Source organism: Dipodomys ordii, unplaced genomic scaffold, assembly GCF_000151885.1.
Source record: "Dipodomys ordii isolate 6190 unplaced genomic scaffold, Dord_2.0 Scaffold42, whole genome shotgun sequence".
Lineage (NCBI taxonomy): Eukaryota > Metazoa > Chordata > Mammalia > Rodentia > Heteromyidae > Dipodomys > Dipodomys ordii.
The window spans coordinates 5,726,262-5,742,007 of record NW_012267258.1 but is presented as its reverse complement, the minus strand read 5'-3'; the positions used below and the strand labels follow the sequence as shown (position 1 = coordinate 5,742,007).

At 42.1% G+C, this 15,746-nt stretch overlaps 1 protein-coding gene across 1 annotated transcript in view; it reads left to right on the top strand.

Moving 5' to 3' along the window:
- Ano6 (anoctamin 6) overlaps nt 1-15,746 on the top strand; it is a 121,389-nt gene that overhangs the window by 57,991 nt on the left and 47,652 nt on the right. Inside the window, exons 4-6 of the mRNA XM_013018717.1 lie at nt 13,113-13,178; nt 14,476-14,763; nt 15,006-15,119. Of these exons, the coding sequence (XP_012874171.1) occupies nt 13,113-13,178; nt 14,476-14,763; nt 15,006-15,119 (468 nt within the window). The remainder of the gene's footprint in view (nt 1-13,112; nt 13,179-14,475; nt 14,764-15,005; nt 15,120-15,746) is intronic.

The window sequence follows — 15,746 nt, the reverse complement described above, 5'->3', positions numbered from 1 at the left end:
CACTTGAGCCACAGCGCCACTTCCGGCTTTTTTCTTTTTGCTTATGTGGTGCTGAGGAATCGAACCCAGGGCCTCGAGCGTGCAAGGCAAGCGCTCTACCACTGAGCCACCTTCCCAGCCCCTTCTGCCTATTCTTTCAAGCCAAGTGATGCATACTTTTTCTAAACTGAAAGCAATCAGTATTATTTTATCTGCATGTATAAATTTGGAATGGGTTAAGCCTGGAGTTGAATATTTCCATGTTGCTATTGAATGAGCTCCAACTCTTGGAAGCTGCAGTTCCACTTCTCTTTTTGCCACAGTACTATTTGGGCGTAATTCTGATTATGTCAAACAAGTCCCCCCATGACAATGGCTTAACAATAAGCATGCACTTTGTCACTCCTGCAAAAGTCAAAGGTGACTGGGCATAGTGGCTCCTGCCTATAATCCTAATTACTCAGACTTGAGATCTAAAGACCACAGTTTGAAGCCAGCCTAGGCAGGAAAGTGTGAGTCTCTTATCTCTAATTAACTACCAAAAACCCAGAAGTAGAGCTGTGGCTCAAGAGGTAAAGTGCTAGTGTTCTGCAAAAACAAACAACTTAGAGACAACACCCAGCCCCGAGTTCCAACCTCCAAATAAAAACAGCACAAAATGAAAACAAAAAGTCAGAGATGGCACCGCTGTTTGGTTGAGACTTTGTGCAGGATGGGAATGCAGGCTGACACGGAGGCTCTGTCATAGTGAACAAATAGTTCTGGGGCCTCTGGGCCCTGGCATTAGGAGTAGAGATGTTGGGAGAGAAGTGGTACTTCATCACAACTTAGGTCTGCAAGAAACCACCTCACTGCTACTCACTTCTCACCTATCAGAACTTAGCAGGGTGCCAAGCCTGACTTCCGGCAGCAGGACAGCTGCTAACTGGCCGGCGACCTATGCAGATTTCCTTATTCATTTCCCATGTCTTCTGTTTGTTTTTCACATTTTTACAGCACTAGAATCAGAGTGCATCTTCCAAATGGTATATCATAAGCTAACTGGCTGGGGTTTTTTGTTTCTTTTTGTACAATACTGGATCTTGAAATCAGGGCCTCGGTGCTGTCCCTTAGTTTATCTGCTCAAGGCTGGTGTTGGACCCTTTGAGTCCCACACCTTCACTATGGCTTTTTGTCAGTTAATTGGAGATAAAAATCTTACAGACTTTGTTGCTTGGGCTGGCTTTGAACTGTGATCTTTGGATCTCAGCCTCCTGAGTAGCTAGGATTACAGGCATGAGCCACTGACACCTGGCTTGAATTTTTCCTTATTGACACGTGAATTATTATCATGTACTCATCAGGAAAATGCATTGTGGTTAAGATTAAGTAAAATAGCAAACACATATACATTTTGCATGAATCTTCAGCACATACTAAATAGTGTAATAACACTCTCTTTATCTCTCTCTGTCTCTCATGGGGTTTGAACTCAAGGACCTTGTACTTTTCCTTGGCTTGCTTGCTCATGGCTAGTACTCTACTCCTTTTGCTAATTAATTGGAAATATTCTCTTGGGCTTTTCTGCCTAGGCTGGCTCTGAGCTGAGATCCTTCAGATCTTAGCCTCGTAAGTAGTGAGGATTTCAGGCATGGGCCCCCAGTGCCTAGCTGCCTTTCTCTTTTTTTATTTGCTGTTTTCTTAACAATGATCTGGGATGAAAAGGCATGCCTTTCCTGTATTATACAATTTTATCACTGGGAGCAGAATGACTTAAAGTAACTTACTTTCCTGTGGACACTAAGGTCTATTCTGTGCATTCATAGCTAACCATCATCAAATATTCATCAGCCTTCCATCTGTCTGTAGAGCAGGATTGAAGCTATATAAGGTAAGTTAAACAGACCTGATCCATTAAACTATAAAGGAAACAGTTCTGATTATAGACAAGAGCCTTACTGCCAGGGCATAGGGGCCCTAGAGCTGACTCGTTACATTATTAATGACCTTTGCTTTTGCTTTAGATGGAAACGTAGATCCTAGGGTAACTTATAAAATCAGGAGGAACAAGATCGTCCTTATTTTTGGCAATCCTGGAACTCCTGGACTGATAGAACTTGATGTTGGGTTTTATAAATTAGACCTTCAAGTATTTGTGTTTGTATAGAATCCCATTTTTAAGAACTGGAAAAACATTTTCAAGTTGGATCATACTTATTGAGGATTTAGGATGGTACCAAAAGAAGGCAATTTCCAAAACCCTGTTTCTTTTAAGAAGAAAGTAGATTGTGCAAGTCATATTGATTTCCTAAAGCAACGCTGTGGTTGACTGCCAGGCTTCATGAAAAGCAACGTTACCCATGTTTTAGGGCTCCAGAAAGATAAGAGACAGGCTGTCAAAGGGCAAAAACACAAGCAGAGCCTTAACAGACCATGTCATCTTGTGATCAAAGGAGAAGATGCTGTCCTCACCAAGCCTCCAAATGGCCAACCTTCCTGCAACCTTGTTCCTTCACACTGCTTGAAGCCATTCCAGAAACTATGCCTGCCTCCAAAAACAACTGTATAACGGCTTATATATTCCCATTTTAGTTGTAGAGGATTTGAAGTTGTTTTAGCAAGCATTAGACGAGGCTCAGCCCCAAATCAATTTGGATTTTTTTTTTCTGGTCACAAGGAAACTAAGCTCAAAATAATGCTTAAAAGCTACAAGAAGATAGTCATTTTGACTTTTGCTGGTCACTGTAATCCTAGCTACTCAGGAGTCTCAGATCTGAGGATCTTGGTTCAAAGCCAGCCTAGGCAAAAATGGGAACTATAGAAAATGAGAATGCCGCGAGATTGATGTATTTACCACAGTAGTCCAGGAATTAGCATCTTGAGGCTCATTTTAGGAGAGTTGTGAAGGAGATTTCAGTTTCCAGTGGTGGATGGATTGGAGGCCATCAGCCCAGATAACTTGGTGCATGTTCTGTGTTTTAGGGTGAAATCAGCTCTAAATCTTTAATACTTCATACTCAAAAGTTCTTCTTTTTTTTTTCTTAACATTGTTGTTGTTTTCCTTGCTTTTCCATCTTTCTTAGTGTTGCTAAGATTAGAGGTTAAAAGAAATAAATTGGGATCAGCAGTTTCAAATTAGAGCAACAAAATGTGTTGCTGGTATAAGCATGTTTGCTTTTATTTTTGAATACGTGGCACAAAAACAAGGAATCCAAGTCTTGGCTGCTGGCTTCCAAAATGGGAAATATTCTTAGGCTCCAACCTTAAAAAACACACACACAGAAAAGACAGCAAAATACAGCAAAGTAAAACTGATTATTCCACATGGGCTCACAGAAGGCTTTATCAACATGTTCACAAAGACAGAAAAAGGAGAAAACCCTTCTCCTGACCATTCCTTTTGTTTGTTTGTTTGGTTTTGGTTTTGTGGTGATACCAGGGCTGGAGTGAACTCAAGACCTTGCATTCTTGCTCAGCTTTCTTGCTCTAGGTTGGTGCTCCATGCCTTAAGTCAAACCTCCAGTCTAGCATATCTTGCTGCTTAATTGGTGATAAGTCTCATTGGCTTTTCTACTTTGGCTGGCTTTGAACCAAGAGTCTCAGATCTCAGCCCCTTTAGTAGCTAGGATTACAGTTGTGAGCCACTGGCACCCAGCTCTATAATTGTTCCTCTTGAGATCTAGCCTTACATTTGAATGAAAAGGCCATCATTTGCCCTGACAAAGCCAGCTTTGTCTCACCCTTTCTCTGGTCATCTATAAAAGGTATAGGGTTGGTAAAATATCATCTAGAAAACATTATGAGGTAGTTGAGGCTTGCCAGGATTAATCATGAAGGATTAGCTACGTGTGGGCCCTGTCCATGTGTATTCATACATGTGTCCACAGAAAACACAGGTCCTAGAATATTTGTCTAATGAGAAGACTTATCTGAGCTGCTTGTTAAAAACAATTACCACTGGGTGCTAGTTGGCACTAGCTACTCAGGAAGCTGAGATCTGAGGATCACGGTTCAAAGCCAGGCCAGGCAAGAAGCTCAAGACTCTTATCTCCTATTAACCACCAGAAAACTGCAAGTGGAGCTGTGGCTCAAGTCAAGTAGTAGAGCACTAGCCTTATGTGAAAAAGCTCAGGGACAGTGCTCAGGCTCTAAGTTCAAGCACATTGCCAAACCAAGAAAACAGAAAACAGATTGTTCCAGCCTGATCGTTTTTCTACTGAATTGTGTTTCTCCATGAACGGAGTCCAAGACTACATTTAGATTACCTTTCCAGGTTATGAGAAGCAGATAAGTTTGGAAAACACTTTGTAAAAATATTTTCAGTGGGTTGCTGGTGGCTCAAGCCTGAAATCCTGGCTATACAGGAGGCTGAGAGCTGAAGATCAGGGCTTGAAGCCAGTCCAGGCAAGAAAGTTCACGAGACTCTTATCTACAGTTAGTGAGCAAAAGGAGGGTAGTGGGATATGGCTCAAGTGATAGAATACCAGCCTTGAAATCAAAATCCAAGTGAGTCCATGGCGCCCTGAGTCCACACCCCAGTACCAGCACTAAAAATACATAGATATTTAACATATATATATATATATATATATATATAAATGTATATATTTAATATCTTCATCTATGTTCATGTTAATCTTAAATGATTTATACTACTTTGTCATCATAGTAAATACACCATGAGTTTACTTCTTAGTCATTGCAATCTTTTCTTGTTTGTGTGACTCTGTGCGTGTGTGCATGCGTGCATATGTGTGTGTGTGTGTTTGCACGCGTGTGCGCACACATGCATCAGTTCTGGGGCTTGAACTCATGGCCTAGGTGCTGCTCTGTTCTTGAGCTTTTTTGCTCAAGGACTAGCACTCTACCATAGCTCCACTTCTGGCTTTTTCCTGGTTAATTGGAGATAAGAGTCTCAGAGACTTTCCAGCCCAGGCTGGCTTTGAACCTTTATCCTCAGATCTTAGCCTCCTAAGTAGTTAAGATTATTGGCAGAAGTCACCAGCTCCCAGCCAACGGTTGCTTTTAAACACTGCCAACTCTGGGACCATGAAGGAAGGAAACTCCAGGGAACAGTGCTTACTCTGGTGTTACTGCAGTGTAATCTGCAGGGGAAGCCTGGACAACAGTGACTTTATTAGGCTGAATGACATACACAATGTCTAAGATGCATAGAGACAGAAGCTTCCTTAATCATGCCCGTGTGTTCTTAGTGTTTCTGATTGCTTTACTCTTCTTTGACAGTTTTATTAGTGTCTCAAGAGAGGTATAAATAAAACTCCAGTTTCTGGAAGATGCTCCCTCATTCGTACCCTTGGTCCATTTGAGCCCTCAATGCAATCCACCCCCAGCAGTAATAGAATCCTGTTTATTTTTAGTGATGTACCTAGGTCTTCAGTGATAAACAGGCTCTTTAGCTTTCCTAGATTTCGAGTAGGCTTATAAAAAAAAGTGGGATATAATTACAATGCAGATGAATTTGCTCCCCTAGAGATACAGGAATTTACAGCATGGTTTAATTTATGACTAAGCTTTTAATTTCTTTTTAAGACCTAGTAAGTCTAGTCATTTTTTTCTGATATTGCCTACAAATCATAGGCCATGGTATAGGCTGACTTTTTTTTTTTTTAATGTACGCTTGCCAACAATGCCCTTAGGTAATTTTTGGTTACAGAGTGTGTAGGTTCCAGTATTTATTCCACAAACATTTATTGAGCAGTGGCTGTGTCAGCCAATATGCAATATTAATTATCTTCCCTTTTTAACATGGAAGGCAGCTTTACATTAATTTTTCACATGTCAAGAAGAGTTACTTGTGCCAGTGTCAAAAGATGCGTTCCTATTAAAGGGATTTAAGCAGTCTTTTCTTACAGAAGCAGTCCGTCTCTGCTGGGTGCCTGTTGGATAAATAGGCCACATATGCTAATTTACTTTAGCTTCCTGACATACCAAGGAAACTGGTCCCATCCATTTTTCTTAGTTTTCCACTGGTTCTTTGTGAACAGGCATGCTAAGACAAGAAGAACTGGACTATTAAAGCAACACCAAGGTGATACATTCACATGTTGAATAAGCAAATAGAAATGCTTTATTCTTGATTTAACTGTTTATATGTTTACACTTCATAGTGAAAGGCGAGACTATACACTAACTTCCAAGGTCTCCCAGTTATCTCAAGAGAAATCAGGTGAACATGTCAGGAGTTCTTTGTAAAGACCTAAATAGGAACTGAAAGGAGATAAATTAGTACAATTTTTCTGGAGGGTCATACAGCTATTCATATTAGAGAATTTACAACCAAAGTACACTGTTTGATTGCAGAGTTTTATTTCCAATGTTGTATCCCGAGGAAGTAATAAAAAATACATGAAGATTGTTTTACAAGGATTTTCAACACAGTGAAGAATTAGAAACGATCACAATATCCAGTTATTGGAAGCGGGTTAAATAAAACCCAGTGTGTCTTCCTGAGTGGCTATTCCCAAAGCCACTCAGATGGGGCTGAGGGAAGGTTTTGTAATATGTTCTGAATATGTGATGGTCACATAGGCTGGGCATGCTCACCAGTGACCTCTCTTATTACATACAACGATGGGACAAAAGAGCAGAGACACCTAGATGTCAGATCCCCAGGGGGTGAAAAGAGTATGTGTTCATCAGATATCTTAAGGAGTCGTTCAAGGACCAGGCCACATGGCATGGAAGCATCCAGAAAGGGGGATGCTGGAGTGACTCAGAGTTAGGATCCATTTCCCAGAGTTCCTGGTACATGAGTTCAGGCATTTGGTGGGATCAGAAGTCACTGGGTGCATAGTCTGGAAACAGAGCAGTTATGAATGCCTATTTTGTCAGATGTTTGGTTTTCAGAAGGAGTCAGTGGCTCACATCTGTGGCTCACACCTGTAATCCTAGCTATTCAGGAGGCTGAGATCTGAAACTCAAAGTCAAAAACACCCTGGGCAGAAAAGCCTTTGAGATGAGATTCTTATCTCCAATTAAGTGTGTGTGCATGCACACACACACACAATCTCTGAAAGTGGAAGTGGTAAAGCATCTACCTTCAGCAAGAAAGTTAGGGAACAGTACCCAGGTTCTTAGTTCAAGCCCCAGTACCGGCACACACAGACAAAAATCTAGGGAGGAAAACTAAGGACGAGGGAGTTCAGTTGCTGTAATGTAGGACTTGAGATTCCTTTAATCCATTCTTGCATAATAGATTGCCATTGATCCATATTGCACTTTGTTTATTCAGCCATTTATGGCATGCTTTTTTATAGGCCTCGTCTGAATACTTAGGATATCAAGATTAAAGACCAGTATCTCTGGAGGCAGAGATGGTCATTGAATAGCAGTTAGGACCATGGAATGGTGTGTGTGTGTGTGTGTGTGTGTACGTGTATACACATATACACGTATACACATATGTTGGTTTTTTGTTTTTTCTGTGCTGGAGGCTTGAACTCAGGCCTGGGTGCTGTCCCTGTGATTTTCTTCTCAAGGCTAGTACTCTACCATTTTGAGCCACAGCTTAGCTTCCAGTTTTCTGGCAGTTAATTGGCGGTGAGAATTTCACAGACTTTCCTGCTCTGGCTGACTTTGAGCCATAATCTTCGGATCTCAGCCTCCTGAGGAGCTAGGATTATAGGCATGAACCACTAAATGCTTGGCTTTTCCTTACTCTTCTCAAAGGAAGAAGGTCTACAAGAGATAAATCCCTTGGGCCTGAGCCATCACACCCTAACTGTGAACTCCCTCCCTTCTAGAAGATTCCAGAGATAGAGGCACGGGTCATTCTGTGGCGGATGAGTGAGGTGATCAAAGCTGCCGGGTGTCAGCCTTAAGGAGGGTCATTCCCCTGGAAGGCACCTCTGTCATTCCTTCTTGGAGCACTGTGTCCTCAGTGACGGGGCTTCTAGGCTAATGGGGTTTTCTCTAGTTTGTATCTACTCTCAATCAGGATTCTTGATTGGACATAACAAAACTCAGCTGTATCTTGTGCTTACAGACACCTTGGAAAGATTACATAAATAAGTCAGTATGGAGACAGAGCAGCCAGTGGACTAGGTAGAAGCAGATCCTCACCTCTTGGGGGTGACACAGTATGAGAGGAAAAGATGGTGGTTGTCTTGGACACAGGCTAACCATTGGCATCAGTGACCAGCCTACCTGTCTTCTTTCACAGCTTCTGTGGTCTTTGGAACTGGCCTTTGCTCCCATCCATCCAAGCTAAGAGGCCAGGAAGCTCATGCTAGTAGTGGAGCTTCACTGAACACTAGGAAAAGGAGAGTGTATGTTTTGTTGTATTGCAATACTTGGGCTTGAACGGAGGCCTAAGCACTGTCTCTTAGCTTTTAGAGCTGGTGCTCTACCACTGAAGCCACAGTTTCACTTCTGGCTTTTTGTTGGTTCATTGGATATAAAAAAAAATCTCCTGGAGTTTCCAGCTTGGGCTGGCTTTGAACTTTGATCCTCAGACCTCAGTCTCCTGAGTAGCTAGGATTACAGATGTGAGTCACCAGTGCCCAATGAGAGTGTGCATTACCTGCTGTAGTGAATGTAGAGTTTGATGTAGGTTGAAATGTTGAGCAGTCATAAAGAACAACAGGTATCCATTATAATGCCACAGAACACAGATACATATTTCATCTAATATCAGGAAAAAGTAGTGAGTAATTGGGCACTGGGTTTCTCTATAGATCCTTTTTTGTTTTGTTTGCTTGTTTGCTTTTGTGCTGGTACTGGGTCTTGAACTCAATCTCCATTTCTCTCTTGTTTGGCTACTGCTCAAGTCTTGTGCTTTACCACCTGAAACATATCTCCACTTTCATATGTTTGCTGGTTAATTGGAGATAGTCTCACAGATTGGTTTGCTGAGGCTGGTTTTGAACTGTGATCCTTAGTTCTCAGCCTATTGAGTAGGTGGAATTAGAGGTATGAGCCGCGAGCTTTGTAGATCCTTCATAGCAGACTGTTGTACATTCTTTGAGTCTTCAGCACTTGAAGGTTTCCTAGAACATAGCAGGGCCTCAGGAAACGTTTATAGGATGAATTTATAACTGCTTATGGTTATTTTGTTTTGTGTTAGTGCTGTTCCAGGGCTTGAACTCGGGGCCTGGGTACTGTCCTTCAAGCTTTTTTACTCACTCAAGGCTGGTGCTCTATTACTTGAGCCATAGCTCCACTTTTGGATTTTTGGTGATTAATGGGAGATAGGAGCCTCATGGACTTTTCCTGCCTCAAATCTCAATCCTCAGATCATAGTCTCCTGAGAGGCTAGGATTACAGGCATGAGCCACCAGTGCCAGGTATTAGAACTGCTGGTTGAGTTGAGAAGCTTCTCCTCATCTTTGAGAGATCGATCCCAAGACGCCCAGTGGATGCCTACTTGTAGCCCCAAATTCTGCACATAGTATATTTATTCTCTGTGCATGCCTACATATACTTAATGTGTTCTCCACCTTACCTAAACATGTGTCACGTTCTGTAAGTTTTTCTGCTTGAGGTTGACAGCAGAGACAGCGTGCATTTCCTTCCTCCTTCACAATGTCACAGAAGATCCCTCCTTCCCATGCATCTTAGCAACTGCAGCATATACTACTTTTCTGGTTATCAAGTTAAGAGCTTCCAGTTTTTTCACTTAGACGCTGTACTGTATGACATCCACATTGCTCACGTCACTACTCCTGCACTTGGGTGTCATGAAGTAAAGTAACGGTTACCTGAACACACTTCATCCAACTCAGCAAGTTGATTGCTGAGTACCTCACAGGCAGTAACCAACCACACATGCGTGTTCAGCCACAGGGATGATAGACGTTCCGAGCAGGCTAGATTACATCACACTACTCGGAAAGGAGCAGAATTTAAAACCTACTTAAAAATTTTTAAATTGTTATTATAAAGGTGATGTACAGAGGGCTCACAGTTAAAGAGTACATTTCTTTTTTGGACAATGTCACCCCTTCCCTTGCTCTCTCCTAGTTTTTCCCTCCTGGATAGTTCATTTTCCACATAGTGTCTAGTGAGTACCATTGCTGCATTTGTTCACCCTTTGTCCCTCTATTTCTGGGTCTTCCTCCTTTCCTTCTCAAAGACAGATAAATGAACAAACCAGAGAAAAAGAAAACAAGCCAGTAACAAAGAAAAAAACTCCTGTTTCCATTTGTTGCAGTTCATTGTGATAAATATTATTTTATGTGATCAGATGCACATAAGCATCACACCTTTACGTTCCTCTTGTAAGAGTGTGCCTAGAGTCTTGTATACTTTATTTTATCCCATGATATTTTAGATCTATCTTCCACACATGGGAGAAAACATGCCGTTTGTCTCTCTGAGCTTGGCTCACCTCATTTAAAATGGTTTGTTCTAGGTCTATCCGTTCCCCTGTAAATGACATAATATTCTTTCTAATGGCTGTGTAAAATTCCATCGTGTATAGGTACTGCATTTTGGATTCACTCATCTATTGTGGGCATCTGGGCTGCTTGGCTATTGTGACTAGTGTGGCAATAAACATGGATGTGCAGGTGTCCTTATCATCTCTTGGCTCATGATGTTCAAGGTAGATGCTCTGTAGTGGTATCCATATTTAGTTTTTTGTTTTGTTTGTCAGTCGTAGGGCTTAAACTCGGCCTGGGCACTGTCTCTGAGCTCTTCAGCTCAAGGCTAGCACTCTGCCACTTGAGCCACAGCCTCACTTCTGGTTTTCTTATTGGAGATAAGTCTCATGGACTTTCTTGCCTGGGCTGGCTTTGAACCATGATCCTGAGATCTCACCCTCCTGAGTAGCTAGAATTACAGGCATGAGCCACCAGAGCCCAGCTCCATGTTTAGTTCTTTTAAGGAACTTCCAGACTGCTGTTGAAAGTTATTGTGCTAGGTTAATACCTCCTTTAAAAAGCAGCTGGGCCAGGTGCCCGTGGCTCACACCTACTCAAGAGGCTGAGATCTGAGGATCATAGTTCAAAGCCTGCCCAGGCAGGAAAGTCCATGGGACCCTTACCTCCAATTAATCAACAAGAACCCAGAAGTGGAGCTGTGACTCAAGAGGTAGAGCTCTAACCTTGGGCAAAAATGCTCAGGGACAGCCCCAGAGAAAACACACACACACGCACGCACGCACGCACGCACGCACACACACACACACACACACACACACACACACACCCTACCTCTCTCCTTCCTTCCCTCTCTCTCCCTCACTTCCCTCTCCTTCCTTCCCTCTCTCTGCCTCTCCCTCTTTCCCTCTCGCTTCTTCTCTCTCCCTCTCTCCTCTCCCTCTCTCTCCCTCTGCCTCTCCCTCTTTTTCCCCTCTCTCCTTCTTTCTCCCTCTCTCTCTCACACACATACACATATACATATATTTAGCTGGGTGCCAGTAACTTCTGCCTATAATCCCAGCTACTCAGGAGACTTTGCAGCATAGAAAGAAAAGTCTTTGAAACTCTTCTCCAATCAACCACTGAAAAGCTGGAAGTGGCGCTGTGGTTTAAGTGGTAGGGCTAGTACTTTGAGCAAAAGAAGCTCAGGGACAGTGCCCGGGCCCAAAGTTCAAACCTCAGAACCATCACAAAAACAAAACAAAAAAAAAAACCAACCAAAAAAACCCAAAACAAAGGAGGCCAAAATCTCCTTCAACCGTATTTAGAGACATTGGGGATGGTGGAACACTCATGGGAGCAGAGTAGGAAAGTGACACACAAAGCCGTCTGCTCTCTCTTCCAGCTCAGCATGTCCAGGCCCGTGGATTTGTCTCTGTTAAGGCAGGTAGTTTTAGCATTTGCTGGCTTTTTTCCGAGTTACTCTGGTCTATGCTCAAAGTGTAGCGAGCAGTTTCATGTGTTGCCTCTGGAAAACTCTTAGCACAATATCTGGCATCTTATTAGAACCATACTACATCCTATAAAGCAGTAGTTTTGTGTCTGACTCCTCTCCTAAGGAGTTTTTTTGCTTCAGGGCCTGGCTTCTTCCCCATACACCTCATAGCATCCTGTATCACTGTTACCGCGCTGTCCACATTGTGGCTCAGTCCTCCTCTGTCCCTTTACTGTGGATTCAGCATGAGAAGTGTTCCCTAAGAAAAGAGGCCTGACTGACTTTTCCTACCCTGTCACTATTGGAGTCATTGTTCAAACACCATCCCAGAATCCTTTGCAGTTGTGTGCAGTACAAGCATTGGATCCAGTTTATCAACTGTCAGTGGAAATGGGAATTCTAGTGTGGTTGAAACCCTGTCCTCAATGGGAATGGAACAAGGAAGCTAGTGAGTGTTCTCTGCTTAGTGGATGCACAACATGAAGCACAGAGGTTTTACTTCGCTTTCATGTGCCATCGAGTTGTTGATGGAGCCAGAATGAAAATGAAACCTAAGCAGTCTTATTTTTGAGATTGTGCCCTTAACTGCTATGGTGACATTTTCATTATTTTGTCTCACAGAGGAACATTTTTGATGATAAAGCATTTTCCAGCCTACTTCAGCAGCTCATGCCTGTACTCTTTGCTACTCAAGAGTTTGAGATCTGAGGATTGAGGTTGAGAGACAACTCTGGCAAAACAAATCATCCAGTTTCATGTCTCAACTCACCAAAAGCCAGAAGCAGAGGGCATGTCTTCAGTGATAGAGTACCAAGTAGAAGCAAAAAACAGCTGAGTGAACCTTTACACTGTCCTTTGGCTTCTTCCCTCAAGGCTGGCACTCTACCGTGAGCCTCTGTTCCACCTATGGCTAGCTTTGTTGGTGGGTAATTGGAGATAAGAGCCTCATGGTATTTCCTCATAGCTTCAAACCGCCACCCTCAGATGATTTCAGCCTCCTGAGTACGATTACAGGTGTGAACCACTGGCACCGGCCTGTCCCATAAGAGCCAAAAAAGACTTGGGGATTTTGCCAAAGCCAGAAACTTTTCTATACTGCCAATGTTTCCAAATGCCATCACGCAACTGGGAGCTCTCCTCAGAGCTCAGGGCTTCTAGAAAAGAGCCAGCACTCCCAGGTCATCAACAACATTGCTGCTTCTGTTCCATTGTGAGCACATGTATCTTTCTCATCAGGTCTAAACCAGTATGCTTGTATTATTTATGTATTTTTGTTTTCTTAAAGGCCTTTTCTGCCAAACTAAAAGACTTACATATATTCTAATATCTCTTGACAGAGAAAAAGACAAGCATATGAATCTAATCTTATCTGTCATGGCCTGCAGCTAGAAGCAACCAGATCGGTAAGTGTTGGTCCCTTTGCAATCCCCCTTTGAACATTGTTTTGGGGGAACTGGCAAGTTACTTGGGATTCAGAAAACAGTGGATGAAGAGGAGACTCAATCAGCATCTGTGCTGTGTAGAATGTGTTACTTTATCTGATCAAAGCCAACAGATGCTTTTTTTTTATAGCCAAAGAGTTTACTAATTAATGCACTATCTGGTTAATTTTTTTCCTTTAAAATTTTTCAAAGTATTTTCTTTCCTAAATTAGTTCATGGTAAAAATTAGAAAATAGAAGAAATAAGGAAAACTTAAAATGATCCGAACCTTAAGTGCATACAAATAACCTTGTAGCCCTTCTATTTTTATATCTTTAGGAAGAGATAAAGACATAGTTAAGTCTATATTTATACATAAAGATACATCTTTGTATCTTTATCTCTTTTTATATCATTAGGTATAAACATAATCCCTTCACAAAGGGGAATTATTTTTATATCTTTAGATATATGCCTTTTCCATTCAGAAAGATCAAATTGGTATCACAATTTTCTAATTTTCTATTTTCACATAATATATAGTAAATGCCCCTTTATATCAATAAATAAAATTCTTTGACATTTTAATGGCCACAGAACATAATGAGTAGATATTCAATAAATTCAGCAGTCTGATTTAGGTTGAGAAAATTAAAAATTTTTCATTAGTGTAGCATTGCCATGAATATTCTAGTGTTGTTATTTTAAGTCACTAATTTGAAAGATGTGATGGACAAATTAACAAGTTTAATTTTCTCATTTAAAATATTAGACAATGAAAGAACTGCGATCATTTGAATTACTGTCTTAATAGTTCAAACTAAGAAATTCTCTTAAAAAAATTTAGGATGTTTTTCAGATCTGATGTACCCTCACTATTACTGGTATCTTTGTGCATGTGTTTGATTCTTTCTCTTTTTGTGCCAGTAACTGGGGCTTAAACTCAGTGCCTGGGCCCTGTCTCTTAGCTTTTTCACTGAAAACTGGTTCTTTACCAATTGAGCCTCAGCTCTACTGCCAGCTTTTTACTGGTTTATTGGAGATAAGAGTCTCATGGATTTTCCTGCTTGGTCTGGGTTCAAATTGTGATCCTCAGAACTCAGCCTCCTGAGCAGCTAGGATTACATGCATGAGCCATTAAGGCCAGCTTATGTTTTTATTGGTTTTGTTGATGGTGGTAGTTTTTCAAAAAACTGCCTGCACATAAAACAATCAGTTGGAAAATTGAGGACAAGGTAGGTTTGTTTCTCTGATTTGTTTGTTTATTCTTTCCATATAGGTTTCAGATGACAAGCTTATATTCGTAAAAGTACACGCACCTTGGGACGTGTTGTGTACATACGCTGAGATAATGCACATCAAGTTACCTCTGAAACCCAATGACCTGAAAATCCGCTCCTCGGCCTTCGGCACCCTCAACTGGTTCACCAAAGTCCTCAGAGTGGATGAAAGTGTCATCAAGCCAGAGCAAGAATTCTTCACCGCCCCCTTTGAGAAGAACCGGCTCAATGATTTCTACATTCTTGATAAAGATTCTTTCTTCAATCCAGCCACTAGGAGCCGCATTGTAAGTTTAAATACATTGCCTTTCCTGCTCAAGGCTGGAACTCTCCCACTTGAGCCAGGCCTCTACTTTCCAACTTATTACCGGTCAATTGGAGATAAGAGTCTCTCAGATTTGTCTGGCCAGGTTGGCTTTGAACCATGATCCTCAGATTTCAGCAAGAATTGTTTTTAATGCCTACCAATGACCATTCTACAGTGACGTTGAATTCTGTATAACCCCATACTCTTTAATTTTCAATCTAGGTTTACTTCATCCTCTCCCGGGTCACCTATCAAGTGGTGAATAATGTCAACAAGTTTGGGATTAACAGACTTGTCAGCTCTGGAATCTACAAGGCTGCCTTCCCCCTCCATGATGTAAGTCCAGAGGCCTGGGGCTGGGAAGGTAGCTCAGTGGTAGAGCGCTTGCCTCACATGCATGAGGCCCTGGGTTCGATTCCTCAGCACCACATAAGCAGAAAAAGTTGGAAGTGGTGCTGTGGCTCAAGTGGTAGGGTGCTAGCCTTGAGCTGAAAAGCTGAGGGACAGCGCCCAGGCCCAGAGTTCAAGCCCCACAATGGGCAAAAAACAAAAACAAAAAAACCAAATGAAGAGACCTTGTGCTGACCAGGGGAGAGGCCAGCCAGTGACTGGCTTTCTTGACCTCCTGTCTCTCCCTCACTATTAAAAGATACTGAAAGATTACAGGCTCCTCAGGGTCATAAAGAACCCAATCTTCTTTAGTAATGGGATCTATGCCAGTAGTTAAGATGATTAAACGAACCCGTGAACCCATGTCTCCAGTGCTGGTGGCTACGCCTGTAATCCTAGCTACTCAGGAGGCTGAGATCTGAGGATCATGGTTCAAAGCCAGCCTGGGAAGAATAATCTATGTGAGACTCTTAGTTCCAATTGAGCAACAAAAAGCCAGAAGTAGAAGTGTGGCTCAAGTGGTAGAGTGCCAAACTTGAGTGAAAAGAGCCAAGTGAGAGGGGGGAGGGGGGA